This window comes from Mus pahari, chromosome 12 (genome assembly GCF_900095145.1).
Source record: "Mus pahari chromosome 12, PAHARI_EIJ_v1.1, whole genome shotgun sequence".
In the NCBI taxonomy this organism is placed as follows: Eukaryota; Metazoa; Chordata; class Mammalia; order Rodentia; family Muridae; genus Mus; species Mus pahari.
Genome location: NC_034601.1, coordinates 82,080,836 through 82,108,767, shown reverse-complemented (window position 1 = coordinate 82,108,767; position 27,932 = coordinate 82,080,836). Strand labels below are relative to the sequence as shown.

The 27,932-nt window shown below is 41.1% G+C and overlaps 2 protein-coding genes and 1 long non-coding RNA gene across 15 annotated transcripts in view; 2 read left to right on the top strand and 1 right to left on the bottom strand.

The window, feature by feature from the left end:
* Positions 1-25,011, top strand: part of Paxbp1 (PAX3 and PAX7 binding protein 1) — a 30,561-nt gene extending 5,550 nt beyond the window's left edge. Inside the window, exons 3-19 of one of the 2 annotated variants that reach the window (XM_029544357.1) lie at positions 1,094-1,270; positions 1,812-2,033; positions 2,472-2,575; positions 3,426-3,643; positions 4,171-4,360; positions 7,904-8,027; positions 11,173-11,272; positions 11,356-11,471; positions 12,885-13,084; positions 13,512-13,656; positions 15,638-15,759; positions 16,312-16,388; positions 16,923-16,989; positions 19,953-20,099; positions 22,061-22,215; positions 23,869-23,993; positions 24,418-25,011. In XM_029544357.1, coding sequence (XP_029400217.1) covers positions 1,094-1,270; positions 1,812-2,033; positions 2,472-2,575; positions 3,426-3,643; positions 4,171-4,360; positions 7,904-8,027; positions 11,173-11,272; positions 11,356-11,471; positions 12,885-13,084; positions 13,512-13,656; positions 15,638-15,759; positions 16,312-16,388; positions 16,923-16,989; positions 19,953-20,099; positions 22,061-22,215; positions 23,869-23,986 — 2,282 coding nt within the window. In that variant the 3' untranslated portion in view covers positions 23,987-23,993; positions 24,418-25,011. Of the gene's footprint in view, positions 1-1,093; positions 1,271-1,811; positions 2,034-2,471; positions 2,576-3,425; positions 3,644-4,170; positions 4,361-7,903; positions 8,028-11,172; positions 11,273-11,355; positions 11,472-12,884; positions 13,085-13,511; positions 13,657-15,637; positions 15,760-16,311; positions 16,389-16,922; positions 16,990-19,952; positions 20,100-22,060; positions 22,216-23,868; positions 24,272-24,417 lie in introns of those variants that run through there. The other variant, XM_021209247.1, reaches the window with a different exon arrangement.
* LOC110329568 lies at positions 22,548-27,776 on the bottom strand. The gene is made up of 3 exons (XR_002380926.1): positions 27,706-27,776; positions 23,576-23,797; positions 22,548-23,214 (listed from the first exon to the last, which is right to left on the bottom strand). It is a non-coding gene; the product is annotated as an uncharacterized LOC110329568 (long non-coding RNA).
* Positions 27,723-27,932, top strand: part of Synj1 (synaptojanin 1) — a 74,026-nt gene continuing 73,816 nt past the window's right edge. For 11 of the 12 annotated variants that reach the window (XM_029544350.1, XM_029544346.1, XM_029544348.1 and 8 more), the window contains exon 1: positions 27,796-27,932. In XM_029544350.1, the coding sequence (XP_029400210.1) occupies positions 27,835-27,932 (98 nt within the window). In that variant the 5' untranslated portion in view covers positions 27,796-27,834. The other variant, XM_021209245.2, reaches the window with a different exon arrangement.

The following is a 27,932-nucleotide window of genomic DNA, read 5'->3' as shown; positions in this document are numbered from 1 at the left end:
TGCCTCTGCCTCTGCCTCTGCCTCTGCCTCTGCCTCTGCCTCTGCCTCTGCCTCTGCCTCCTGAGTGCTGGGATTAAAGGTGTGCACCACCACACCCGGCTCTATTCTATACTAAAAATAAATAAATAAATAAAAAGGTACTTCATCTAGCCATGTGACTAAACTGATTTGTAAAGACTTTGGCTTCACATGCACTTAACAGGGAAGTTGGTAACTAGCAAGGTAAGGTTGTGCTTTAAAGAACAACACCCTGACAAATCAGAAAGAGGATGGTCTGAGAGTTCCTAGCCCAGGACTGCTGTGTGTAGGAAGGGCACCGTCTGAGGAGGAGGACATGGGAAAGTGACCCACTCAGGAAACAGTCTTTCCCTTTAGAAGGAAGTTTCGCTCTCCTCTTTCATTTGTACTCAGTGCACCCAGGAAAAGCATTATCAAGGTCAGTGGGCCAAGGTCAAAACAAGTAATAGCAGAGATTAAGTTAATTGGAAGTGTTATAGACCTAGAACAGTTTATTACAAAGATAAATACTCACAGTGGGAATGTATTCTTAAGTCAGCCTTCAACTCAGACTGGAACTGATATTGAGAACTCTGTCTACATGTTAGAATGTGGCCATTCCAGAGCTTCCTCCCAGTCAATAGTCCTAGTGTCCTATAATCTATAATTTGTCTCTGTTTCACTTCTGGGTTCACAGATATAGCAGGTTTGCTGTGTTCATGGTGCATACTTAAATGTTGAGTTGTGACAGGGTCAGGCTCGCACAGCGTAGATGTAATTATTGGGGTCTCTTCACCCTGATGATAGATGAAAAGTGATATTTGTACAGTCATTCAACCACCAAATATTTGGCTCTCAACAGAAGACTGTCATAAATGGGTATAGTGTTTAGTCCAGTGCCCATGTAAAGTAGAAAATGAGTTAAAAGCATGTAAGCAGGCAGTGCAGAGGTGGCTTGCCAGTTCAGAGCACTTTCTGTTCTTACAGAAGTGAAGTCAGTTTTAGTGGACTGAGCTCAAGATTTAATAAGAAGTGCCTTGATGGTTTATGACTTTCTGCTTTAAGTATATCTTAATTGGTCTTTTCAAAACTGCAGGTGACCAGCCTCTGGACAAAACGTGTCATGCTAAGGACACAAACCCAGAAGATGGAGTTGTCGTCAGCGAGCACGGTGAGGATGAGATGGACATGGAGAGCGAGAAGGAGGAGGAGAAGCCCAAGGCCGGGGGCGCCTTCTCCAATGCTCTGTCTTCCCTGAACGTGCTCCGCCCAGGTGAGTGCTTACTCGAGGATGGCCTGGATCCTCGCCCTCAGGGCCCTGCAACAGAGTGATGCTTGTAATGAGGATGTCTTTGTAAGGCATGTTGTTCCTATATTTGCAAATGTAGAAAATAAAAGGACCAAAAGTTTTTTAGTTTTCCAAAGTTTCTTATTACTTAAAAAATACTTTAAAAATGTTCTGTGTATGGCGTATCTGTATGGGTATGTTTATGTAAGTGCAAGATCCTGAGGAGGCTGAAGAGTATGTTGGTTTCTCTGGAGCTAGAGCTACAGGTGGGTGGGAGCTACCTGATGTGGGTGACAGGACCAGAAATGAATGTCTCGGGAAAGATGTCTCTGCTGGGCTGAGGAAATTGTGACACATTCGTCAACAGTTCATCAGTTGGATTGCATGTAGAGTTTAGAAAGAGGCACCAGGAGCCAGGGTTAAGTACCATGCTGACAAGACTATCTTGGATTATTGTATTCTTGCTGTTTTTAAGAAAGTACCCCAGGTACGTGTGTTTTTTATCATTCTGATCATTTGTTTCTAGGAGAAATCCCAGATGCAGCTTTCATACATGCTGCAAGAAAGAAGCGACAACTGGCCCGGGAGCTGGGAGACTTCACTCCCCACGACAGTGAGCCTGGTAAAGGCCGCCTCGTCCGGGAGGACGAGAATGATGCCAGCGACGATGAGGACGATGATGAGAAGCGCCGGATCGTTTTTTCTGTGAAGGAAAAGTCACAAAGACAAAAGATCGCTGAGGAGATAGGTAACTTGCTGAACTTGACAGCAGGCGCACTGTGCTGCATTAGACGACCCCACACTGGAACAGCTACGTGTTAACTGTTCTCGCCAGAGTATGAGGATGTTCCACAGCTCGTATGTCTTCAGCAGTTCAGGGTCGCGAGTAGTAAGGACTTTCTGTACATAAATTTATGTTACTCTCTATTCCTAAGCCATACATACTGTGCTTCCCTTTGTAGAGTGATGTCAAGCTTAAAGAAATTAAGAAACCAAAGATTGTAAGTGAAACATTAAGTACTATCTTAGCATTACAGAAGGTGCCATCACTAAAACAGGCAAAGTCAGGAGAATCAACCAGATCAAAGCAGACGTGTTAGCAAGATGAGGATTTGTGTTCTTGAGAAGAGCTCAGGGCCGCCTCGTTCCTGCTGTTGGATGTTGATTTCTCTTGTTCTGGCCCCAGGTATTGAGGGGAGTGACGATGATGCGTTAGTAACTGGAGAGCAAGACGAGGAGCTCAGCCGCTGGGAGCAGGAGCAGATTAGAAAAGGAATTAACATCCCTCAGGTAAGAAGATGGGCTGCTGGCCGAGAACAGGTAGACAGGCTTTTGTTGTTAGCGTGGAGTGGACCACAGCGAGCCTTTGCCACTCAGTTGGCTGTCATGGGTGAATTGGCATGTGGTCATGTAGTCATCAGGGCTGTAGAAGAAACTGTGTCAGAGTTTGCTTTCTATAGTCAGAATGGAGGACCATTGTCCAGTTTCTCAGCTGGTCCTTCAGCAGCAGGAACTGGAAGCCATTACAGAAGCACAGTGGGGTCAGAATGTGGGGCTGGGGCCCAGCACTCGCTTAGCAAGTTTCCTAGGTGATTCTGTCACATGCGCAGCTTGAGAATTCTACCTTGAACCAAATGTTTGTGTTCTTGTTGTTGATGTTTTAATTTTGAAGATGGGTTTCCCAGGTATGCAAAAAATGAGATTGATAAAGAATATCTGGCAAAGTAGTTCCAGTGATGTGTTCTGTAGCAGCATGGAGGAAGTTGCATGATATGAGCATTCTTGTTTGTAGTGTTGGGAGCAGCCTGGGGAACCTTGGAGTAGCCGAAAGAGTCCTAGTTGTGAACTAAGTCACTTATCCTCATAGTGTTATCTGGATCATACATTTATTTCCATTTCTAAACTCTGAGAGACTTATTCTGAAAATCATTAGAAATAAAATCAGTGATTTTACCAGGACCTAGGAATTTATACGACCATATGTTTATTTGGTTTTGAAGAATATTGTAGTTACTATCTTAATTCCTGTGTGGGAAGTAGGTATAACTTTTGCTGTTGTTTGCTTTTGTTCATAACAAAATTTATTTTTAAAATTTATTTATCTTTAAAATTAGTTTACTCATATATCCTTTTTTTTCAGGTTCAAGCAAGTCAGCCCACTGAAGTGAATATGTACTACCAGAATACTTACCAGACAATGCCTTATGGTGCATCCTATGGCATACCTTATAGTTACACAGCCTATGGATCATCAGATGCCAAGTCTCAAAAAACAGATAATACAGTCCCTTTCAAAACTCCCAGTAATGAGATGGCTCCCGTTACTATTGATTTGGTAAAGAAACAGCTTAAAGACAGGTAGGGCAGATCAACTTCTTAAAGACCTGTCTGCTAGCTTTCTGGTCCCTCAGGCACCCTGTAGTCTGGGGTGGCAGATGCAGCATGCCGGCAAAGAAGACTCACTGGCCCACCTCCAAAAGCTAAACAGAAGATGACTTCCTGCTTTGCTCTGCTACCTTCTTGGATTACTTCTGTGGAAGCCTCAAAGTTATTAAAATGACACTCCACGAGCTTGTGGAAGACAGTGCTGAGTTTTCACCTCCGGACTCTGAAAGTGTAGTCAAGAGATGGGGGGAGACCCAAAGCAGGAGATTTTGGTTAGCCCACCAAATAACTATTGAAGTCTGTAAACTGCCTTTTTAAATTTATTTTTTTATTTTATTTTATTTTATTTTTATAAGAAAAGCAGTACAGACAGAAAGACACATTCCGAATATTTTCGTGTTCTAGTAATAGAACTAAAATGCATTATAGTATTGCAAGAGTCCTGGCAACATTGAATTCTAGGTGTAAATGTGTTATATTTATCCTCTTGTGTTCTTAAGGTTGGACTCCATGAAAGAATTGCACAAAACCAATCGACAGCAGCATGAAAAACATCTGCAAAGCCGAGTGGACTCCACCAGGGCTATTGAGAGATTAGAAGGGTCTTCTGGGGGTATTGGTGAACGGTATAAATTTTTGCAAGAAATGCGAGGGTATGTCCAAGACTTGCTTGAGTGTTTCAGTGAAAAGGTAAGAATGCAAAAATAATAATCTCTTTGAATAAGGCAAAAATAGGGAGACCTAGATGGCCTTTCCTAGAGCATCTTGACATTCTCAGAAAACAATATACTCAGCTTTTAGAAGTGCTGAAGGCATGTTTCATTTTCTTTATATCATTAATTGAGGACAACAGTACTTCATCCAAACAAAAAGAGACTGACTCAGAATGCACGTTTATAGACTCTGAAAAGTCTTGTCTCAGTATCAGGTTAGTTTACTGGCCTGCACTGAGTTGATAGATGAAAGGGATTTACCTAATAGAGTTTTGTTTTTATGGTTCAGGTCTAATTTCATTTTTATACTATTTTTCAGTAATTGTAAACATTTATAAATAGTGCAGTACATGACAAGTTTTTGCTAGCTAGTTCCACTTTTTATGGTGGTATTTCTGTTATCTAAGCCAATGATTCATTCATTTCAGAAGCTATTCATTATCATGTTTTTATTCCTTGACCATTTCTCATTTCTGAATTCACTGCTTTAGTGTGACAATTGACAAATTTTTTTAATATATTTAAAAATTAGTTGCATATGCTGACTTCTCAAGTAACTTCCTGTTTGTTTGTTTTAAGATAATACTCCATATATGTCATGCACAGACACGTACAGTAATAATTTAAAATTTAAAAAGTGGGAGAAAGAGCGGCAAGATGGCTGAGCAGGTAAAGGTGCTTGCTGTTGAAGCACCTCTGTAAAATGAAGGAGAGAGTGGGCCTTCCTTCCACGTAGGTGTCCTCTCACCTCCACACACAGGCTGTGGCACCAGCACTCCACACATGCTGGCATACACATGATCATAAATAGAACTAAAGGAATGATAGATGACTAGCTTGATGGGCTGGTCTATAGCATTGGTGTACTTCACCTTAGCTTTACAAAATGTTAACATTATGGTTCTTATTTTTTCTCAGAATCTTGGATAGGAAGACACATTTTTCTTTATCATTAACTAGGATTTTTGTTTTGGTAGACTCTATATAAAGTTTAGCTGGATGTTCGCTTCAATACAATAAAGCTAAAGGTTAACAAACGTACAGTTAGACTTGCTTTTCTGATGGGTCTTAGTTGAGTTGTGTGTGGTCAGATTTGGGATGGTACACTCATCATAGCCTCTCTAGCACTTAGCAAGGTTTGGAATATTATCTGTCCCGATACACTGCAGCTGTGATATTCCTTGTGGCAGGTCAGTTGCTCGGGGCCAGGGAGGAATCATGAGTTTAGCTGTTTGAGCAAGATTGGAAGTAGGACCTACATGGCAGAGGCAGCCAGAATAAGGCCCTTTCCTGAGGCAGTGCTGTATGTTTGGAAATGGTCTCTTGCACCTGATTCTTTAGGTGTTTTGGCTTTTGCTTTAAATGTAAGCACTCAGAAATGCAAATACTGTGCTAAAATATATAAAGTTAGATTATACTGTCCCTGGATTAAGAAGAGTTAGGACACAGTGTCTGTTGCTGATTCGTTGGTGTGCTTCCTCTTCTGTACACTGTGTTCATGGAGAAGTCTACTTCAGGTAGCCTAGTTGGCCGTAGAGACACTTAGATATTTTTGTAGCAGATCTGAACCCTGACATATCGAAAATATTTTCAGTAGAAGGAGCAGATAGTCCTATATTTCAGAGATGTGTACTTCCTTCTTACATCTTCACATGCATGCAGTCAGTTGTCTGTGCTTCTGATGAAAATGTCATGTGCTGTCATCCTTAATGATATTTGAAGATAAAAATTTTAAAATAGGGAGAACTGGATAGGTATGAATGTTATGTTCAGTTATGCTGAAATGTTCTTTCAGAGTAAGTTAAACATTCCTTTTTCTCCTCTTTGTGAAGTTAGTTTTAAACTTAAATTGTCTGTTGGTCATTTTAACTTCCACAGCTTAGTTTCCCTTGCAGGCATCATGTTGTGACTTTGATTTTACCTTTGCTCCTGAATAAACTAATCGTGGTGGTTTGTAGTTTGGAGAGGCTAAAGAAACTGGCATGGCAGACTTTAGACAAGTCAGTGTTGTGAACTTCCAAAGAGAGCTAAAATTGAATTTTAAGCTCTAGTTCCCAGAGTTGTCTTAAAAGACAGTCCTAAGTTCCTAAATCAGATAGTTCTTTAGGATGCCAGCACAGGCTTGAGCACTGTAGGGAACGTTTTATCTATGATGAAAAAGATACAGCTTCACTACCTTTGAATTTACTCTTGCAGGATTTTAAAAAGGAGGTCACCCGGATGTAGATTAGCCGTCTAAGCCCCAGTGATAACAACAGTTACTGGGAAATAAGCATTTCACATTAGATAGTGACGTTGGACTACAGAATAGTCATTGCTGATTTTGAACATGTTTGCCCATGGTGTAGCATATTAAAGAACATTTCTTGGAACATTTGCTCCTTTGGCAATGGAATCCTGCAAGAATGTAAAACCACTTTCTTCCAGTCACCCCTGGATCCCACCTGGCTTTTCTGTTTCCCAGTTACAGTCTGTCCAGTTCAGGAAGCTGCTGTAACACTTGCTGCCAATTTTCTCAAACTCCAATTAGTGTCTTTTCCCATTTATTAACTACCAGGAAACAAGAATTTCTGGTTTCCTTGGGTATGTGTAGTGGTCCTTTGTGTTTTGTGAAAGTTTCATAGCATTTGGTTGCTTAGTAAGATATTTATAAAGAAGGTGTTCTGGCTTTTGAAAACTTAGATGCCATGTTCAGTCGTCTTTGTATTCTTTTTGTACTAAATAAACTAGATAGGTGTATAAATTGGAAGAGTTTTGTCACTTTGAAACTTGGTAATTCATTTGAAGATTTTATTATAAAATAAAAACTCAAACATTTACTAGGAAGAGAAATTTCAGAGTTTGATTTCAGACTGGTTAGCGATAGTTAAAAATTTATTTACCTTTTTAGTTTAATTGTAAAATGTACAATAACATTGTAGAACAGTGTAACATTATTGTAGGGTACTTTATATGAGTGAGAGGCTTGAACAACTTAAAATTGGACAGTTAATAGCACAATGATTATTTAAACCAGGAAGCTTACTAAATGTGCTATGTGCCTGGAATTGCAGCATTCAGGAGGGAGAGGCAGCAAACCAGCTAGGGCTCATAGTGAGTTTTAGATCAGAGGACACTACATAGACTTCATCTTCAAAACAGAAAGAGAAACCTACAAAATCTGTCATGTGGATCATGTTGCTGGAAAATTAAAATATGAACGTATAAATAAATACTCACATTTTCTCTGACGATAAAGCACTAAGAGCCTGACATCTCTACTTCTTATTATCACATTACGTTACATTTACTAAGGTAACTTATGCTCCGATAACCAGGCACTGGACATTTAGCTTGGCACATGGGTTCAAGAAGTGTTGCTTCCTTACAGAGTGACTTGCTGTTCTGCTCTTGTTGGGGACTCCTGCTTATTTTGTCCATAGAGAGAGTACTTTCTCAGAAAACCGGACATAGCATGGAACCCTCAGATGAGTCCGCGGCTGAGGAGTTTGGTGTTACGGAGTGTGTTGTATTTTTACAGGTGCCACTGATTAATGAACTTGAATCAGCAATACATCAGCTGTACAAACAGCGAGCTTCCCGCCTTGTCCAAAGACGACAAGATGATATTAAAGATGAATCTTCGGAGTTTTCAAGCCATTCAAGTCAGTCCATCTTGAAGGTTTTTATTTTTCATTAAACAACCTTGTTTACTTAGTGCAGCCTAATTGAAAATTACAGACCTTTTTCTTTTAGAATTTTCCTTGTTCATAAGTTAGGTAAAAACTGTAACGCATGTACTTGGGTTATGTTTAAGAAAGTATGACCTAACCAAGCAGCCCACTACTGTACTAATATTCTTTCTGTCAGTCTGCTCTCCCCTGGATGTGCTTTTCAGTCAGCCTTTAGAGCAGACAAACACAGGACCAGCATTTATCCTAAAGCCACTGTCTCTTTGGCCCTAATTGACAGCCTACCCCACCCCAGTTGCATTCTGTTCCTGACACTGATATGAATACTGTTTGGATGACAGCAGGAGATACTGAGCTTAGGGACTTGGGAGCTTGGGGAGGGAGCAGGGAGGAGCTTGTGTCGTGTGGCCTGTGGTAGCTTCGGAACCTGAGCAGTTGTTGCCACCCCTGGGTAAAGCAAATGCTTTTGTATTTCTTCTTAAATGTGCTTTCTTCCTAGTTTGCTGTGTATTGCATATTGTATATATACAGTTCTTTACATTTTGTGAAAATTATAGAAATTTTTTGTTACTTATGACATGAATTATGAAAAAAAAAACACAAATTAATTGGCAACTTTTTCAATTCCTGTGGTTGAGATTCTTTAGCCAGACACCTTAGAAACCCTTTTAATTCCATTTCCCTCATCGCCATACATAGTCTTGGGTGGTCTGGTGGGAATTTTCTTAGTGCGGGTTCCTGGTGGTTTCTTTTGTCCTTTCTTTGTTCCTGTGTTAGCAATCTCCATGTGTATCATACTCCATATGTATCTGATGTGCTCATTTAAAATGCAGATCTTCCGGTCCCATACCAGGAGATTCTTCCTAGGTCCTTCCTATCCAGAAATCTGCATGTTAAACAACTGCTCCATGATTGATAAAGGAGCGTTGTTGTGTTCTTAGAACAGGACATACCCTGTCTTCCCAGTCAGCTATTGGATCCATGGGAAGAAGCATTCTCCTGTTTGTCTGATGGGTGTGAGAGAGGCACAAAGAGAAAGTACTGTGGCACTCAGACCTGCCCCCTGCAGATTCAGCTGTAAAGCCACATGAATGGCTTTGACCTGGTTTTGCTGTAAACGTTTTAAGTGGCATCATTGACCTTGGGCACCTAAATGACTAATGCATCCCTCCCAGATCACTTTTGATCCAGAGCCAGATTTCGGGGGCAGATTACAGGTAACCATTGTACATCTAGAGGAAGTAACTTCCTTTTAAGTTTAGTGGTGTGAGCTCTGTAACACATTCACTGTCCTCACTGTGTATAATGTATTCTTCATAGTATGAGGCTGTGTATTCGAAGTGATAGTTATATGATGCGTGTTAACTAGATTGAAAATGGGAAGTATTGAAAGAAAAGTAAAAAAACAAAACCAAAAAAAAACCCCATTATTTTTGAGGGATATAGTTGACAAAAGATTTAAAGGAAATTATGAAGCATGAATCAATTCGATGTTCCTTTTTAAAAGGACAGTGTCATCTTTATCTGTTTAATTGTAAGCTCTTATTTGCATAGTTTTAACAGGCATAAAGGAAGCCATGCTTTGATTTTTTTTGTTTGTTTGTTTCTCATTTAATATCAGCTATTTAAGGAAAAAATAAAGAATTGTGAGCTGTAGAGTTGTTTGGAGATATGCAGAACAGAATTTAGGGCTTGTTTTCCTGTTGCTCATTTCAGTAGCAAAAATCTACGTGAAAAATCTGCACGAGCTTTAAGTGGCACCATTCGTTTTGTGAGTTTATGCCACCTGCCAGTTCCCTGGTTTTTGTTTTACTTTTCACTAATTAGTATTTTCCAGAATGTCTTAGATAGAAATGCTCTACTCTAAGCAGATTTGTAGAGTTGCTGACATCCGGAGTCTCTAAAAGAGTTGTCATTGTATCAGGGGTGTAAGGGAGACACCTCTTAGTTTTCACATATATGCAGGGAGAGTCCATATTTGCTTTTCTTTTTAAAAAAGTTTTGTTGCTGTTTTTAAATTTATGTGGATTTGGGTGTGTCTGTGTGTGAGTATGTGCAGTGAGTGCAGGTACCCTTGAAGGTCAGAGACATATATATATATAGCTGGAGTATTGTTAACATCCCAGTGTGGGTACTGGGACCTAAACTTTGGTCTTCTCTAAGAGTAGTATACACTTTTAACTGCTGAGCCATCCTTCCTGCCCCCGATCTTATGCCTTTTACGTGAATGAGCACTTAATAATCACCAGAAAGGCCAATAGTAGTAATAGGCCAAGGAGACCGAGGAAACAGTAGGGGACTCCAGACCTAATTTATAGCTTCAGGGAGATAGTTTATGAGGTCCTTCCCCCCGCCCCCCCTTAGATGTGGTGCTGCAGACTGAATCTTGGGCTTCCTACATGCAGGCAAGCCCTGCCAGCTGACCTGTGTCCTTAGCCTAGGTAAGGCCCAGGGTGGGGTGCTGTGAAGGAAATAACAAGAACCACTTCTTTGAAGCTAAAACTATGATGCTGGAATACAAATGTAAGCAGAAGGGACTTGAAAGCTAACGGTAGAGCATGAGTCCTCAGGAGAGCTGAGAGGGGGCCAGGACATGCGGTGTGAAGAGTTTCCTACTCCACAAACGGGAGAGGTTTCCCTATGCAGAGTGTCCAGTGATGCCTGCCCTGAGAGTAGTATTTCAATAAACTTGAAACTCCATAGGCTAGGAGTTGCCTTGGCCTCAGAGCTTCGAGGTCTTCCCATGTTTCTCTGCTGTCTTCATGCACCATTCAGACTCCTTCACGAAAACACTGTGTTTCCTTTGCATGGGGAATGTAGCTTTTCACTTGTTTGTTGATTTTAATAGGATCAGCTAGTCCTATTGTTTAGACAAACGGTAAGCCCAGCAGTAGTTGTGTGCTCTTAGAAATTGTTGTTTTAATACTTCTACTTCTTCTCATGGAAACTCAATAATTCCAAGATTTGTTCTATACTAAAACCTGTCTAGTTTACCAGTCATTGCAGAATCTTGCTGTTAGGATTAGCAAGCAGTCTATTAATGGCTTGTTCTGTGCAGATTCTTTCCTCATGATGGTTGAAGGAAGACTGTTAATTTTAATTATTTGTTGTTTTACAGATAAAGCTTTGATGGCACCAAATCTTGATTCCTTTGGACGTGATCGGGCACTTTATCAAGAACATGCAAAACGTCGGATTGCAGAGCGGGAAGCCAGGAGGTGATTCTGAAAATACTGGCTGTGTCTTACTAGGAAAGCTGGAATCCCTTAGTTAAATTCACAAATCAGTCTTTGTTATCTAGGACTCGCCGTAGGCAAGCCAGAGAGCAAACCGGTCAGATGGCAGATCACCTGGAAGGCCTGTCCAGTGATGATGAAGAGACATCTACAGATATTACTAATTTCAATCTGGAGAAAGGTTAGACTTTTATTTGGAAATGAGACTTATCAAATTGTTCTCTACATGGGTGTGCTTTTTAAAAAATTCTACTTTTTACTAAAAACTTTTTAAAATACACATTTATTTATTTATTTGTGGGTGTGGCTGCATTCCAACTTGGGCTGTGGAGGCCAGAGGCATTTCAGGGAGTTGTCCTCTCCTTCACCCACCGTGGAGTCTCAGGAAGTGAGTTCTTGGTAAGAGCTCTTGTTCTTGTGGCCTTTAATTATACAATGGTCAGAATTTTTATGTCTTCTGCAGTAAGTAAGTGAGGTGCTATTTTATATCCTTTTTTTTTTCTCTGACTTACAGTTTTCAAAACTAGAGTCAACACTTTGGAGATTTAATCAATACTTGTATAGTGATTTTAGTCTTCAGAACTGGAATTTTAAAGGGACAGAACCATGTCCTGGAGCCTGTGGTCCTCTCTACTGAAGCCGTCTGGTCTGAAAGTTAAGGCTGTAGTAAGCTAGCTCTCAGCCTGGAAAGAACCTCCTGGAGAGTAGTGGAGAGTAACAGTTGCTACAAGTCTATGCTGGGCCTTTCTAGAGTGCTCCCTAAGGAAGCTCCCTTCCTCCCACTGGCTGTGCTCATTTGGAATTATATTGAGAATAGACTATTAGAGAACCTTATTCAGCTATGATTTCCTTCATCCCCCACTCCACCCCACTGAGGTGCGCTAGGAATTAAATTTAAGTTCTACTGAGCTATATAGTCTCAGCCTTTTAAAAATACATTTTAAGACAATTTGTCTAAATTATGCAGCCTGATCTTGAACTTGTGATCCTTGTCTCAGCTTTCCTGTGTTGCCAGGCCCAGTTTCTCTGACTTTTTGGATTTTTGAAACAGGGATTCATAGCCCAGGCTCTATTCCACTCATTTTGTGCCCAAGCTCACTTTGAACTTGTTACCTACTCAAGGATGTCCTTGACCTCCTGGTCTTCTTGCCTCTGCTTCCTGAATATGCGATTACAGGTGTGTCTCGCCACACCTGACTTCCAGCAGTGTTATATTGAACATCTTGGACATGGGGAAAACTTGAAAGAGTGATGCTGTCCAGCATTGGTCCAGATTGAAGATGCTGATACCTTCCTGCCATTCCTTGTCTTTGTGTGTGCATGTGTCTCACTCTAGACATCATGACACTTCACCCATAAAGACTTGGGTTCAGTTCTCCTGTCTGCATATGGGTTCTGAAGAGTGCTCTCAAGCAGTTAGGCGTGGGCTGGAGCACCATTCTCTGCTGAGCCATTTCACCAGTGAAAAAGAGTCAACTGCTGTGTCCTGTGAGCACAGTAGTATCCTGCTGCTGCGGTTCTGCGCCTGTGAGCATGGTAGTGTCCTGTTGTGCAATTCTGCTGTTCTAAACTTGGTTTGTAAATTCTGTTCTAGATCGAATTTTGAAAGAGTCTAGCAAAGTTTTTGAAGATGTCCTTGAGAGTTTCTATTCAATTGACTGCATTAAAGCACAGTTTGAAGCATGGCGTTCAAAGTACTACATGTCCTATAAGGATGCTTACATTGGTCTTTGTCTGCCAAAACTGTTCAACCCCCTGATCAGACTTCAGCTTCTCACCTGGACTCCTCTCGAGGTGGGTGGTTCTTACCAGTGTTCAAAAGCAGTGTGGCCCAGGATTTGGATACTTTATACATTAAAAGCTACAAAGGGAGATACAGCATAGTTGATGATCCATTAAGATAAACTGTATCTGACACAAATCTGGTTTGTTGTTGTTTTTTTGTTTTGTTTTGTTTTGTTTTTTTGTTTGTTTGTTTTGGTTTTTCAAGACAGGGTTTCTCTGTGTAGCCCTGGCTGTCCTGGAACTCACTCTGTAGACCAGGCTGGCCTCGCACTCAGAAATTCGCCTGCCTCTGCCTTCCGAGTGCTGGGATTAAAGGCATGCGCCACCACGCCCGGCTCACAAATCTGTTTTAAATAAGGTTTTTTGTTTGTTTTTTTTTAAAAATCTCTCCTCCAAAAGTTGTAAATGTTTGAGTAATGTTTGTAATATGTTTTAGGCAAAATGTCGTGACTTTGAAACTATGCTGTGGTTTGAATCTCTGCTGTTTTATGGTTGTGAAGAACGAGAGCAAGAGAAGGATGACGTTGATGTTGCTCTGCTGCCCACCATTGTGGAGAAGGTCATTCTTCCCAAGCTGACAGGTAGCCATGGCGGTGGGGGGCTCAGCATATGGGACTTTCAGATGTGCTCAGTGTTCCTAGACCAGTGAGCATTTTATCGCAGACGTTATATAACAAATGTTAGGTGTCACCTGGTCCAAGGATGTTAGAGGATAGAAAAGGATTAGCTTGAGGCTTGAAGGCCACTTTGTAGGGACCTACACTTGGGAGCAGTATTTGATCAATAGGTTGGTTTCAGAGAGTCAAGATTGCTTGATGCCAAACCGAATATTTTGAGGGAGTCATACACATGTCTTTTGTTCATGGAAGGCCATTAGTCTACTCAGTAGCACAGACCACTAACGGTTCTACCAATCAAACATTCCAGTAAAAACTTTGGGGGAGAATAGAAAGTAAAACTAGTAGATTAGTTCATAATTGATAATTGATAAAACAGGAACCTATTTTAAACTAAAAAAACAAGTAAAGGTGAAATTTAAATAGAAATTTTGGTTGTGTAGATAAGATCTGGGATGAAGGAACCTGCTCCCTATCTCTTTTCACGAGTTACACGGGTAAGAGTGTTCTGCTGCCTCTCCACATTTCTCCCTCAGAATCCTTAATTAATAGGACAAAGGATGATGAGACACAGTGCTGCCCTTCTGTAAGACCAGCAGCCGGTGGAGGCACCACAGCTCCAGCATTGATACTGACTGAAGGCCACTAGGGCTTCACTAAACCCTGGCCTTTTTTTTTTTATTTTTTATTTTATTTATTTATTTATTATTATATGTAAGTACACTGTAGCTGTCTTCAGACACTCCAGAAGAGGGCGTCAGATCTTGTTACGGATGGTTATGAGCCACCATGTGGTTGCTGGGATTTGAACTCAGGACCTTTGGAAGAGCAGTCGGGTGCTCTTACCCACTGAGCCATCTCACCAGCCCAACCCTGGCCTTTTTTAAATGGACAAATTCTGAAGTTTATGTTGTAAAGTACAAAATAAATACTGGTATTTATAACCAAAGAACTATCTGGCATTATAAGTAAGCTGTGGAGATAGCTCAGAGGTTAAGAGCACTGGCTTCTCTTCCTTCCAGAGGACCTGAGTTCATTTTCTTTCTTTTTTTTTTTTTACCTAGTAAAGGTGTTTTATTTTAATACTGTTAGTTTTATGTTGTTATTGTATTGATTTTTCTTTTCTTTTTTTTTCTTAGATCTTTCTTTCTTTACATTTCAACTGTTATCCCCTTTCCTAGTTTCCCCTTCGAAAATCCCCTATACTCTCCCCACTCTCCCCGCTCCCCCTGCTCCCCAACCCACCTACTCCCTCTTCCTGGCCCTGGCATTCCCCTATACTGGGGTATAGAACCTTCACAGGACCAAGGGCCTCTCCTCCCATTGATGACCGACTAGGCTATCCTCTGCTACATACACAGCTAGAATCACGAGTTCCACCATGTGTTTTCTTTGATTGGTGGTTTAGTTCCAAGAAGCTCTGGGGGTACTGATTAGTTCATATTGATGTTGCTCCTATGGAGCTTCAGACCCCTTCAGCACCTTGGGTCCTTTCTCTAGCTCCTTCATTGGGGACCTTGTACTCCGCCCACCTCTCAGGAGTCAGCTATATCAGGCTCCTGTCAGTAAGCTCTTGTTGGCATCAGCCATAGTGTCTTGGTTTGGTGGTTGTTTATGGGGTGGATCCCCAAGTGGGGCAGTCTCTATATGGGCATTCCTTCAGTCTCTGCTCCGAACTTTGTAACTCCTTCCATGGGTATTTTGTTCCCCCTTCTAAGAAGGATTCTGAGCTTCTGGGCTAATATCCACTTAAGAGTGAGGACCTGAGTTCAATTCCCAGCAACTACATGGTGGGTCACAACCATCTGTAATAAGATCTGGTGCCCTCTTTTGGCCTGCAAGTATACATGCAGGCAGAATGCTGTATACATAATAAATAAATCTTTAAAAAAAGTAAGCTGCCATTTTTCTACATTTTAACATCTTGTCTTTTGTTTCTTAATAGTGATAGCTGAAACCATGTGGGATCCCTTTTCTACAACACAGACTTCAAGGATGGTTGGAATCACAATGAAATTAATAAATGGCTATCCCTCAGTAGTCAATGCAGAAAATAAAAACACACAGGTACTTCAGGTCCCATGCTTGGCAAGGTTTTTTTTTTTTTTTTTTCTTCTTTTGAGCCAGAGTTTAAGAGAATAAGTGGTTATTTCGAATCAGCCAGGCTGCTGATTCTCCTAGTTAGGTAATCTGGGCTGTAAAAACCTGAAGTGTGTACAGTTAGCTGTTAGTTTTCAGTTGTACAAATTTCCATGGAAGAAAGATGCCATTAGTCTACTCAGTAGCATAGACCACTTCCGGTTCTACCAAACATTCCAGTAAAAACTTTGGGGGAGAATAGAAAGTAAAACTAGTAGATTAGTTCATAATTGATAATTGGGGCTTAAATAGTGCATTTAAAAATAACCAGATACTCTTATTGGGAAAGTCTTTTATCATTGTTGGATATCAGGTAACCTTATTTTGAAATAAAGTACGTTGATTTTAAATTTTCATATAGTAGATTTGGAATTTTAAAATTGGTAAATGACTATTGATTACTAATTGTTGAAAGATTATCTGGTAGAATTGTATTAAAATTTTTTTGCAAATTCAAAGGTAATTCTTTTCACTCTGTAGGTATACCTTAAAGCACTTTTATTGAGGATGAGAAGAACTTTAGATGATGATGTGTTCATGCCCCTGTATCCCAAAAAGTAAGTAAGCCATATGAACATGAAGTGCAACATTCTATATTTGCTTTCAGGGTCTAAATTAGAAAAATAAAGGTGGCTTGATGTATAAACTGTACCTGTGTAGTATAAAATTACCCAGAGAGATGGAGGAATTGTTTTGAACAGAATACAGCAAATAATGTTCTTAAAGTAGTATCTTAAAATTGAGTTTGTTGTTTGGTTCCTTGGGTATATTTGATTTCACAAGCCTTCAGACTCGTTCCCTTCCCCTCCCTTCCCTCTTTTTGCATCTCCCTCTTTCCTTCTCTCTGTCTCCTCTCCTCCTATCCCTGTCCCCTCCCCCCCTCTCTCCATCGCCCTTACTCTCCCTCTCTACATTCCCACCGTGTGTTGCTTCTGAGGAGGATGCTAAGCTGGCACTCGTCCCAGAGCCTCACTCCAGCTGCACACTGCTGAGTTCTTTTTCTGATCCTGTTACTTGTAGACATTTTTATTGATCAGAATGAAGTGGCATTTACTTATAAAATATTTGATTGTGCTTTATTTTTCTTTTAGCGTCTTAGAAAATAAAAATTCTGGGCCTTACTTATTTTTTCAACGACAGTTTTGGTCGTCTGTCAAGGTATGTAATCATAGACTATCTAAAAATATGTAAATTTTTGGACTTCATGTACTATATTTTGAGACAATTTTTGTTTTTTTAACTCAGGCTTATATCTCTGAGACATACACACACCTTCATCTTACAACCAAGTATTATTTCAAATGTTTATTTCAGTTTGATATTTTCACAGGAAAGTTTGAAAGTAAGGTCCATGCAGTCTCACAAACTGTTTACCTATAGGTCACAGCTTAATGAAAACAGAACGTAGTGTTACTACAAGGCAAGTTGGTGCAACATGGCTAGAACAGAAGCCTTCTACGGAGTTTGTAGCACAGCACAGCACAGTTTGTAGGTAGACAGCCCACTGATGAGAAAAGCCCTGGGGAGCTCCGGTGGGAGATCCTCTCCCTCCCCAGGAGGTGATCCTAGAGTGTAACGCAAGGGATCTAAGTAGACTTCAGGTAAAGGAGAGCGGGCTTGGATGGAGATGGAGACAAGTGCCAGAAGGCCAGGAGTTGGGATGCAGGAGCATCCTAGGGAAAGCTTGTCTTCACCCTCAAGTTTAGAGTAAGCTATGAGGTTATGTCTGGGCATCTCTCCTCTGTGGTAATTTACACTCATTCACTCCAGTTCTGTGCATTTGTTGCCTTTATAATTTATCCCTGACCTCCCAACCTTGAGTTCCACAGTTTTATTAGTGGAGCTATACAACAGGGAGCTGTTTGAGACTGGCTCGTCTCCTTGGGTGTGTTTGACATTCACTTTCATTTCGTGTTAGCAGTGGTTTGCTGCTTTTTACTGCTGAGGGTGTTGTAAGTTCAGCTTTCCTTTGTTTAACTCATTTCTTAATTTGAAGACTTGAAATGGTTTTCTGTTGGAGTAATGGGAGAGATGCCATGAGGATTTCTTCAGTCGGTGTTCTCATTTCAACCCACTGAGGGAAACCAGGAGAGGCTGTGTGTGGTGTTTGTCCGCAGCAGCATGTAAAGAAGGTTCGGTTGATTCTGTGCTCCCCGTCTGCTGAGTTGATGAGTGGTGGTGAACCTGTTCCTGTACTCACCTTGCCTCAGTTGTTCTCAGGACTTTGGCTCATGTTTTAAATTGACCATTTTCTTCTTATGCTTAAGAGTTCTAAACTCTGGAGAGAACGCAGTGGAGATGATTTTTAAACTTTGTCTGGCTTGTCTTTTAGTTTTTCATTTATTTCAAGAGTAAAAGTTCTTGTGGGTTTTTGTTGCTGCTGAATTGAGGTCTCACTTAGCCCAGGCCCATTTCAGATTTGCTGTGCAGCCCAGGCTGATCTTGAACTCCTGCGCTCTTCCCTCCTCAGTGCTGCACTGAGTTGAAACTGCAGCACTCATGATGATGCTGCACACTGGATACTGGACCCGGCTGAGCCTGAGCGGGGCTCTCACCTGTCTCCTGCCTGCGTGGGTTCTTTGTGCTTTAGAAGCCATACTTAGAAATGTCTTCCTTATAAAGAACCATGAAGTTTTTCTCCTGTAACTAGAAGTTTCATAGTTTTAGGTTTTACATTTAGCTGTGTTATGTGTTTACAGTTTAACTTTAGGGGCTAAAGAGATGTCTCTGGGGTTAAGAAGAGCACTGAGAATCTAGGCACCGGCATGGAGATTCATAGTTGCCAATGATTCCTCTTCCAGGCAATCTCATCTGGCCTCCGCGGGCACCGCACATACATGGTGCACAGATATGCATGCATGCAGAACATCCATATACACAAAATGAAATTAAATAAAAATACATTTTTATTTTAGATGTAAGGCCTGGATGAAATCCCTCTTTGTTCCAGCAATATTTATTGTGAAGACAATCCTTTCTGCTTTGAATTGAATTTCAACCCTAGTTGAAAGTAGAGTATAGATATGAGAGTGAAGGGTGATTTTTAGCATGGAAAGGACAGAAACAAATTGCCACTTTGAAAATGACTGTGTGTGCTGTATAGAAAAAATGGGTTGAAGTGAGTTGGAGGTGGGGATATTGAAAATTGGAACATTTTTTTCTATCTATTGTGCCACACCCTTTATCTTGAAACCTCAGAATGACTCTTAGCAAGTAGACACTATCACTGTTGTTCTTTATATAGGTCAGGGAGGCACAGTCTGACCTGCAGCGTCATTCCATTGGTAATGCAAGTCAGGAATCTAGCTCAGGCCAGTCTGCCTTCGAATAGCTCTTCTTAACAGAAATTAATTCTGCATACCCTCAAGCCTCTATGTGTGTAATGATTTTTCTTTTAAAGGGAACTAGCTTTGTGTCGTCCTTAAGAAAAATTGAATGGGGGCTGGTGAGATGGCTCAGTGGGTAAGAGCACCCGACTGCTCTTCCAAAGGTCCGGAGTTCAAATCCCAGCAACCACATGGTGGCTCATAACCATCCGTAACAAGATCTGACGCCCTCTTCTGGAGTGTCTGAAGACAGCTACAGTGTACTTACATATAATAAATAAATAAATCTTTAAAAAAAAAAAAAAAAGAAAAATTGAATGGAGATACTCAAATTATGTCTAGGCTTGTTTCTGTTTGAACCTCTGCTGGGGAAAAGGCACTGCAGTACACTTCTGAGCCTCAGGGCAGGAACTATGGAGTGCTGAAAAGCGCAGGTTGGGTGGCGGTGGAGTCAGGGTATTGGACAGAGATCAATGTGACCTGTGTGCTTCTCCTGAGTCGTTGGCTACAGAGTGCTGCCTGCTGTTTACTACAGTGAGAAATGAGTGGGGAAACTAGACATTGGTATGCTTGGGTGGGATGAGGCTTCATTTCATGACAGCATCTTTCATTTAATACATGTTGAGCAAGAGTAGCTTTTATTGTAGGAAGTATTCGGATAGTTCAGAAGTGTTTACTAATACAAGGCATCCATCCATCGTACTACATTTGGTGTTTTACTACATAACTATTTTACTGTGTACTTAATAATAATTGCTTGATATTGCCTGTTAATAATTTTTTTCTTCTTTTTAGCTCTTGGGAAATTTTCTTCAGTGGTATGGCATTTTCTCAAACAAAACTCTTCAGGAGTTATCAATAGATGGCTTGTTAAACAGATACATCCTCATGGCTTTTCAGAACTCAGAATACGGAGATGACAGCATCAGAAAAGCCCAAAATGTGAGTTGGGTAACACATACTATAGTTTAAAGCATACACATCAGGGCGAGTTCAGCTTCTTTGCCTGAAGAATCAGAGTTATGTAAACCTCCTTTGACAGTTGGACCTGCTGTAGTTGTTAAACTGCCCAGGTAGTCCTAAACATTTTTTTTAACCCAAGAAATAGATAGTTGATCTTAACCAAGAGGCCAAAAAATGATACATGAAAATATAGCTGTCTATATTTGTGGATCTTTGGGTGTTTTTCTAGATATCAATGAAAATTTTATTTTAGGAGTTTTCTTCATAGTTGATTGTTTTGAGCAGTTCAGAATAGCTTTTTTTTCTCTCACTTTAATAATTTTAACGGTGTAAGTGGGGGCTGCCTCATGCCGTTAATCCCAGCACTCAGAAGGCAGAGGCTGATGGATCTCTGAGTTCAAGGCCAGCCTGATCTATATAAGATTCCAAGACAGCCAGGACTACACAGAGAACCCTGTCTTGAAAAACAAAAATAAATAATTTTAATGTTGTTAGGTTTTCTACTTATAGTCATGAGTTACATAGTTTGATAGTTTTAAATATATATATTTTAATAATCATTAATAGCCATAACGATTACTAAATTAATATAAATCTGCTAGTAGCAGAAGGTTTTTATGTTTGTTGATAGTTTTTTTGGTTTGTTAGGGTTTTGTTTTTTTTTCAGAGACAGGGTTTCACTTTGTATTCCTGGCTGTCCAGGAACTCACTGTGTAGACCAAGCTGGCCTTAAACTCACAGAGATCTGACTGCCTCTGCCTCCCAAGTGCTGGGATTGAAGGTGCTAGTCACCTCACCCAGCACAGGTGGTTGCTTTGGTTTTTGATTTTTGTTTTTTAACTTTAGAACCTCATCAGACTAAATCTCTTTGACATGTAGCCTCACTACCTCAAATATATTTGTGTATATTTCCTACAAACCTGAAAATTGCTCCTCAGGAGCAGACCGGAGCATCAGTATCTGGGCGCTCACACTGCTAATGACTGTTCCCTAATCCTTAGGGACCCTTCCCAATGTCCATCTTCAATCATGTAAACTATTCTTCACAGATTATCTGATTAACAAGGCTCTTTAGTCTCCTTGATCTAGAAGAGTGCTTCATTCTTTCTTGACCTTTATAACCGACACCTTTGAAGGGGTCAGGCCAGTTATTTTGTAATGACCTCTTAGTGTGAGTTTGTCTAAGATCTCTCCACTAAGATTCAAGTTCTGCATCTTTTGGATGAGATTATTTATTTTCCTGTGTGGTTTTATCCCTTAGAAGACTTCTAGAGCTTTCTTAAGTAAGTGCTCTCTTTCTTGAATCAGAGATTTCGGCTCATTTTATACCTACTTTTTCCCTGGGATAAGCCATTCCTTTAGTAACCCCTTGTTCTTTTAATGGTGAGCTTTTTTTTTTTTTACCTGTTTGGATAATGACTGACTAAAGTAAACTGTCTTCTCTTGAGGGAACCAGTCTCATACTTCTTACTCCTTGGCACTAAGGCAGAAGGTTACAGTGCCCTGTGGGCTGGATTCAGGCTCTTGCGTGGACTGGACCTCTTGTATAGACAGTCTCACTCTCACTGTGGGCTAATTGGGCTTTCACAAGCCTCTGTGGATGCTGCTGGTCACTGACGTACCCGGGAAGCGGGAGACTAGGATACCATGTTGATACAGGGATTTTTGCCAGGGGAACTTGGTTTGCTTAAGTCACATTGAATAACTGAAAGAAAATGGGCAACCAGTTACCAATTTTATGACTGTTTAAATACTTGATAAAGTAACTTGTTTTGAGTGTGTGATCCATTGTGAAAAATCAGAATTATTGGTATAGTTAATATAAGAAGTCAGGTTTTTTAAAAGATACCTTATATAGTATTAAGTCATAACCATCATGTAGCTTTAGCTTTTGATATTTTCATTATGTTGTAACTATTTTATTTGCATCTTCTACACAGGTAATCAACTGTTTCCCTAAACAGTGGTTTGTAAATCTGAAAGGAGAAAGAACTATTTCTCAGTTAGAAAATTTTTGCCGATATCTTGTACATTTAGCAGATACAATTTACAGGAACAGTATTGGGTGCTCTGATGTGGAAAAAAGAAATGCAAGGTAATTTGGTTTCTTACTGTAATCTAAAGTTTCTTTAGTTGTCAGAGATATTAAGTAATTAAGTGGAGTCATTTTAACTTGTTTATTGTTTAAACAGTTTCATTATATTTGTGTATGTAAGGTATACACTAATCATATTCTCTTTTTTTAAGATTTATTTATTATTATATGTGAGTACACTGTATCTGTCTTTAGGCACACCAGACGAGGGCATCAGATCTCATTACAAATAGTTGTAAGCCACCATGTGGTGGCTGGGATTTGAACTCAGGACCTTCGAAAGAGCAGTTAGTGCTCTTACCCGCTAAGCCATCGCACCAGCCCCATATTCTCTTTCATTGTGCATTTATTTAGTGTTACAAACCTACCAAAATTTTTTTAAATTTTTATCCCCCTGTCCCTATACATTAAATTTGGAAGCTTTTAGAGAAAGACTTTTGGTAAGTCTTAGAGCAGTGATTGGTTGTAGTGTTGTCTCCTGAGGAACTGAATAGATTCACAGGTTTAGGTGCAGTGATTCTTCGCTTTTGAGGTGTCATCATGGAGATGTAAACGGAGAAAGAATGCCCACTGAAATACAGCCTTGTGTTAAGAGTCCAGCCTTCACTCTATACCTTGATCCATAATACTATGGACTAAAGGCCATTTCATGATGGTTTAGGAACAACTTACATCTGGTTTTCATAAAAATTTTCTAGGAAGGCGGAGGCCACAGCTGATTAGGAGGCTGAGTCAGGAGACTCTCAAAAGTTCAAGAATTGACTGGGCTTCCAGATGAGCTCAGGGCCAGCCAGAGTGCTCTGTAAGCCTTGGTTCACACAGCAGCAGGACAAGTGGAGCTTGGTCAACGTGCCTTCTGTTTTCCCTGAACTGCATAACCCTGGGGTGGGGCTCCTGCTGTCCCCTTAGTCAGCGATGTATACTTACTCATCCAGTCAAGAATTCTGATGTTCATATTTCAGGGTTTTTTCAAAGTAAGGCAGAGTGCTTATGGCAGTGCTGAGAAAGAAAGCAGAAATAGGCTTTAGTGGATGAATTTTAAAGGAGTTGGAGTCTGGCTCTTCATAGGTTGATGAAGTAAAATAGATTTTTTTGTTAAGTTGTGCTCCAAAAGAACTGGGACTGTATGGCTGGGACGGAAATAAGACAGAGCTCCAAAGGGGCTTGGGATCATACTGGACTTCTTTGTAGATGGTAATCAAGATCATTTATCTAGATGAAGTTGTTTTGTTTCTGTATATAGATGAATTTCCTGTCCCTGGGCCAGTCATTTACACATGACTTTTGTTCTATGTGGATAGATAACAGATTAATTTTTTTTCTCAAACATTTTGTTTTGTTTTGAGAATGACATACATACCTGTCGTGGTGTGCGTGTGGTAGTCAGGGTGGCTTCCAGGATTTGATTCTCTCCTTCCACCAGTGGGATCTGGAGATTGGCTCTGCATAGGTTTGGTGGCAAGCATCTTTACAAGTGAACCATCTTGCCAGCCCTGCAGATGTTTTAAAACATGCTGTAGCTTTCATGTCTTGTTCTCCATGTTTAAAAATATATGCTTGGAAGGGCTGTTTTGCAGATTCTCTAAGTTAGTTGTAAAATCAAGAACAAATTTTGTCTCAATATAATATTGCAAATGTTGTTATCTCTTTCAGGGAAAATATAAAGCAGATAGTAAAACTTCTTGCAAGTGTTCGGGCTTTGGATCATGCTCTGTCTGTCGCAAGTGACCACAATGTGAAAGAAGTCAAGTCTCTGATGGACGGGAAGTAGCTCTGAGGTCAAAGAGTGTTTGCTTTGCTGCCGTTCCCGTTGTGTACAGTCTGTATATATGTAAAGTTTCCTAAACTGTAATATACTGATTCTTGTTTTAATACAGAAACATTATATTAATACCGTGTCCTTAAATGTGATTTCTTCAGAATGAAAGGAACTCAGATTATTTCTAGGAGTCTATGGGTGTTTCCTTACTGCCTGTCATATTTTGTTTATGGAAGTATTTTATATGGTCATTAAATTAACTTCGTTTAAGTATCCTCTATAAATGATGTGTGTTTAGTGTAAATTGTATAATTCTGCGTGTGTCTGTGTGTGTGTCTGTGTGTGTGTCTGTGTGTGTGTCTGTGTGTGTGTCTGTGTGTGTGCATGTATATTTATACCACCATGGATTTTCATGCTGCAAATTTTGCGGTGTTTTTCTACAGAGGAAGCTTTTTAACAGCAGGAACTTAGGCAATAGCAATCATCTTAGGGAAACCCTGCGCTGCTGCAGCAGAAGCGCTGGCAGGTGACGGACCTTCACCCCTACTTTGGCTAGTGTTGCTGTCACTGTAGCTGTGCTGCCTTAAAATGAAAACGGAAATAAGACTTTGTCATTGAGTGAGTGTGGAACTTCTGGGACTCAGCCCTGGCGGCAGCTGTGGGTTTAATACGAGCCCAAGGTGACATATGCAGTGGTGTGGGGTAGGATACACCACAAACTAACTGCATGGCCTGGGCTGACTGTCCTTGCTCGCTGTTGTCTTCACTGCCCAGATATAGATACGCATTTCTATAGTTTCTCCTGTTTTGAATCCCACATATGTGAGTTATATATGCAATAAAGAACATGCCTTGCTGATCAGACACACCCAGGCAATTTACTCTCCATGGTATTCTGTAATGTTTATACCACACTGTAAATACTCAGAGAAACTTGTTTTAAGGTTGATGCTTTCTGATTCTGTGATTTTTCAGAAGAGTAACTTTTCAGAAATTCAGGGCTATCATTTGAAATATATATATGTAATTAAGCTTTAGCCAAGCATTAAATTCATTTTTAAAGATGTCTTTTGTTGTATTTTGCTGGTAACTAAGTTCAGAGCATACATACAGTGGTCCATACGGTGAGGCTGTTAACAGGCCAGTGTGTACTTGAGTAAGACAGTGTCATGCTCTACTTTGTCCGTCAGTTCTGTAGGTATCGCAGGAGTAGGTCTTATCTTTACATATTCATTCTGGATGAGGGGTTGTTGTTGTTATTAATCTTTATTGGCTCCTAAGGGGAATCAAATTTCAGAGCACTCATTCTCATTAATTAAAACAAACACAAATATGTATTTGGGCCTTAAACTGTGTTTCCAAGCCCATCAATATAAAACCACTCTTCCTAGATCTGGCTTTAGTAATTGTTTGGATAAGCCCCAACTGCCTATGCTAACACTTAGCAACAGGCTTGAACACTATCCTCGGTGTCTGATGCAAGGTGAATAGAGGACAGAACTGCATATAGAAAGTGCTCTTTATGTCTCAAGGTCGTCACTCCTAAATGAGTAAAGAACACTAAAAATGGAATTCTCAGCTGCCATTCACACTATTATGTACTAGCTGAGGGTCTTAGAACAGCTACTCTCTTGAGTGCTTAAGGCCAGAAATTGGAAATAACTGTCACCGGAATCGTGTATCTTATAAAGGTTCTCAGCTCAACTTATAGATTCTAGTGGTTTCTGGTGCCACCTAGGTTTGTCATAATTCTCCATTCTGCCATTTGTCTTCATGCCACTACATGAGGACCTGATTCCCCTCTGCCTCTTTCGTCTCGGTCTCTTGTATAACCACAACAGTCGAACAGATATCCAAAACTTTGTTAGACTCAGTCACCCAGTCATCTGCCATTTGCTAGCGACAAGTCTCAGGGTATGAGCAATCTGACAGCTTCACTATTGATCAGTTCTAGTCAGCACGAAATGGTTTCTCTGCAAAGCTTTAGACTGTGCCTACATATTTTGAGTTAGTCTACTATAGACACTGGTTTGCTAAAATGTGCAGCCACTTTGATATGTTGTAACAGTAATAAATAGGAACAGTAAGGAGTGTTCAAAGGTCACTAGTATGTTTTTCACATCTTGGGCTTATTTTATAATTAAAAATCTATTTTGAAAGGACTTGGGAAAGCTAAGACCTACCACTGCTACTTTAGCTTAATTTGAAGAAAGACATTGTAACATAGAAGCTTGGACCTCCACTTTCTTAGTTCAGGATACCAAGAATAGGCAGAAGGCTTGCTTTAGAAAGCACTTAGTGCCATGATTTCCACCTTGAGAAAGAGTTTATGGTGTAGTCTCACAGGGATACTTGGTGGGAAAAGAATGATGGGGTAAGTAAGTTTGATTACAGCTCCACTTGGGGTAATTTCAGTTGTCATAAAAAGGTACATCCCTAGGGCTGGGGATGCCCTCAGCTTAGAATGCCTGCCTGGTATGCATGAAGCTTTGGGCTCAGTCTCTGTCATCACAGAAACCAGGTATGGTTGGCACAGTAGTCTGAGCTCTGTGCTACTTTGTCTCAAAAAACAAAAGCTACCTCCAAAGTACTACAATTCAGTGGCCAGCTCTCCTGAACCCTTTTTCTGTTGGTGTATGTCATATACGGTCATCACACTGAAGAAAAATCCCACTCTCAAACATTCCTGTTTTATTTAAAGGACTGTCCCCACCTGAAGTGGACACTTTTGGGGAGGGAAAGACGACTAACCACAATTCACAGCAAGCAAATTTTATTGTAAGCTTGTGGTTACTGTAACCACAACAAAAAGTAAAAGCTGTTCCAAAGAGACCAAGTGAAAAGATCTCAGAACTGAATCCAAGTGTGTGTCTCCTTGGCTGGAGGTGGTTTCTCTCATGTTTAGCTTGCTTTTAATATTTTAAAACCAGGGTGGATTTGTCTTCTCTAAACCAGAGACGCGTTGAGTCACATGACAGCATGTTAGAGGAAATGTTTTTGTGCAATACGTCATATTTAAATTGTGCTTTTGGGAAGAAAGTAGAAAGGGGAAGAGGCTACGGGAAAGCCAAGGCAAACGGAGCCTGACTGCCGTGCTCCTTGAATTCTCAGTTCCTCTCTAAAGCCCCACTGACTACAATTTCCTCCCATTTTTGTGTCTGAAGGATAAGCAGAATAATTCTGCTGGACGCAAGTTTTAGACATAATGTCTCATTTAAAAAGATAGTCTGAAACCGTGTGATGCCCGAAGTTATAAAATTCCACGGCTGGCAAATCGACAGTGACAGCCATGTTTTGTTTAACTGCCTGGAGTCCCCGGTTGCTGGTTTCCCCCACTCTCCACTGCCTTCAGTTGAGCACTCTTCCATCGCCCCTGGAGCTCTGAGAACACACTGAAACAGGGAACAGTCTCCTGCTGCCTCCCTGACGACAGACACCATGGACAGCTCTTCGGGCGCCACTCAGCCGGCACCGGGTGCACACCGTCCCCCGCCTCGCACTCGCCCGTCGCCCATCGGGTCCGCGGAGGCGGCAGGGGGTGGTCCTGATGCCCGACTCGAGCACGAATCAACACGGGCTCCCCACAGCTCTTTCCTGCAGTCCCTCCCTGTCGCCCGCGGGGAGGGCAGAGCTACAGGGCTCCACGCGAAGAGGACGGATCCTCCCTCTGCCGGCTCCCCTGGCCGTGCCACCCGCCCACTCCCGGGGCGACTGAGGCTCGCTTCACGGACCCAGGACGCAGCGGCCGCAGGAACCGGGTGGCCAGCAAGCGCCCTGCTCGGCAGCACGGTCCCGCGTGGGCGGAAACGGCTCCGCCCCTTCACCCCAAGGGGCGGGCCTTCCGCCCCGGCAGCGGCGCGATGCGGAAGAGCTGGACCTGCTGGAGCGGAAGTGACGCTTCGGGCGGCTGTAGCGGCGGAGGCTGCGGGAGAAGGAGGAGGAGGAGCCGGAGGAAGAG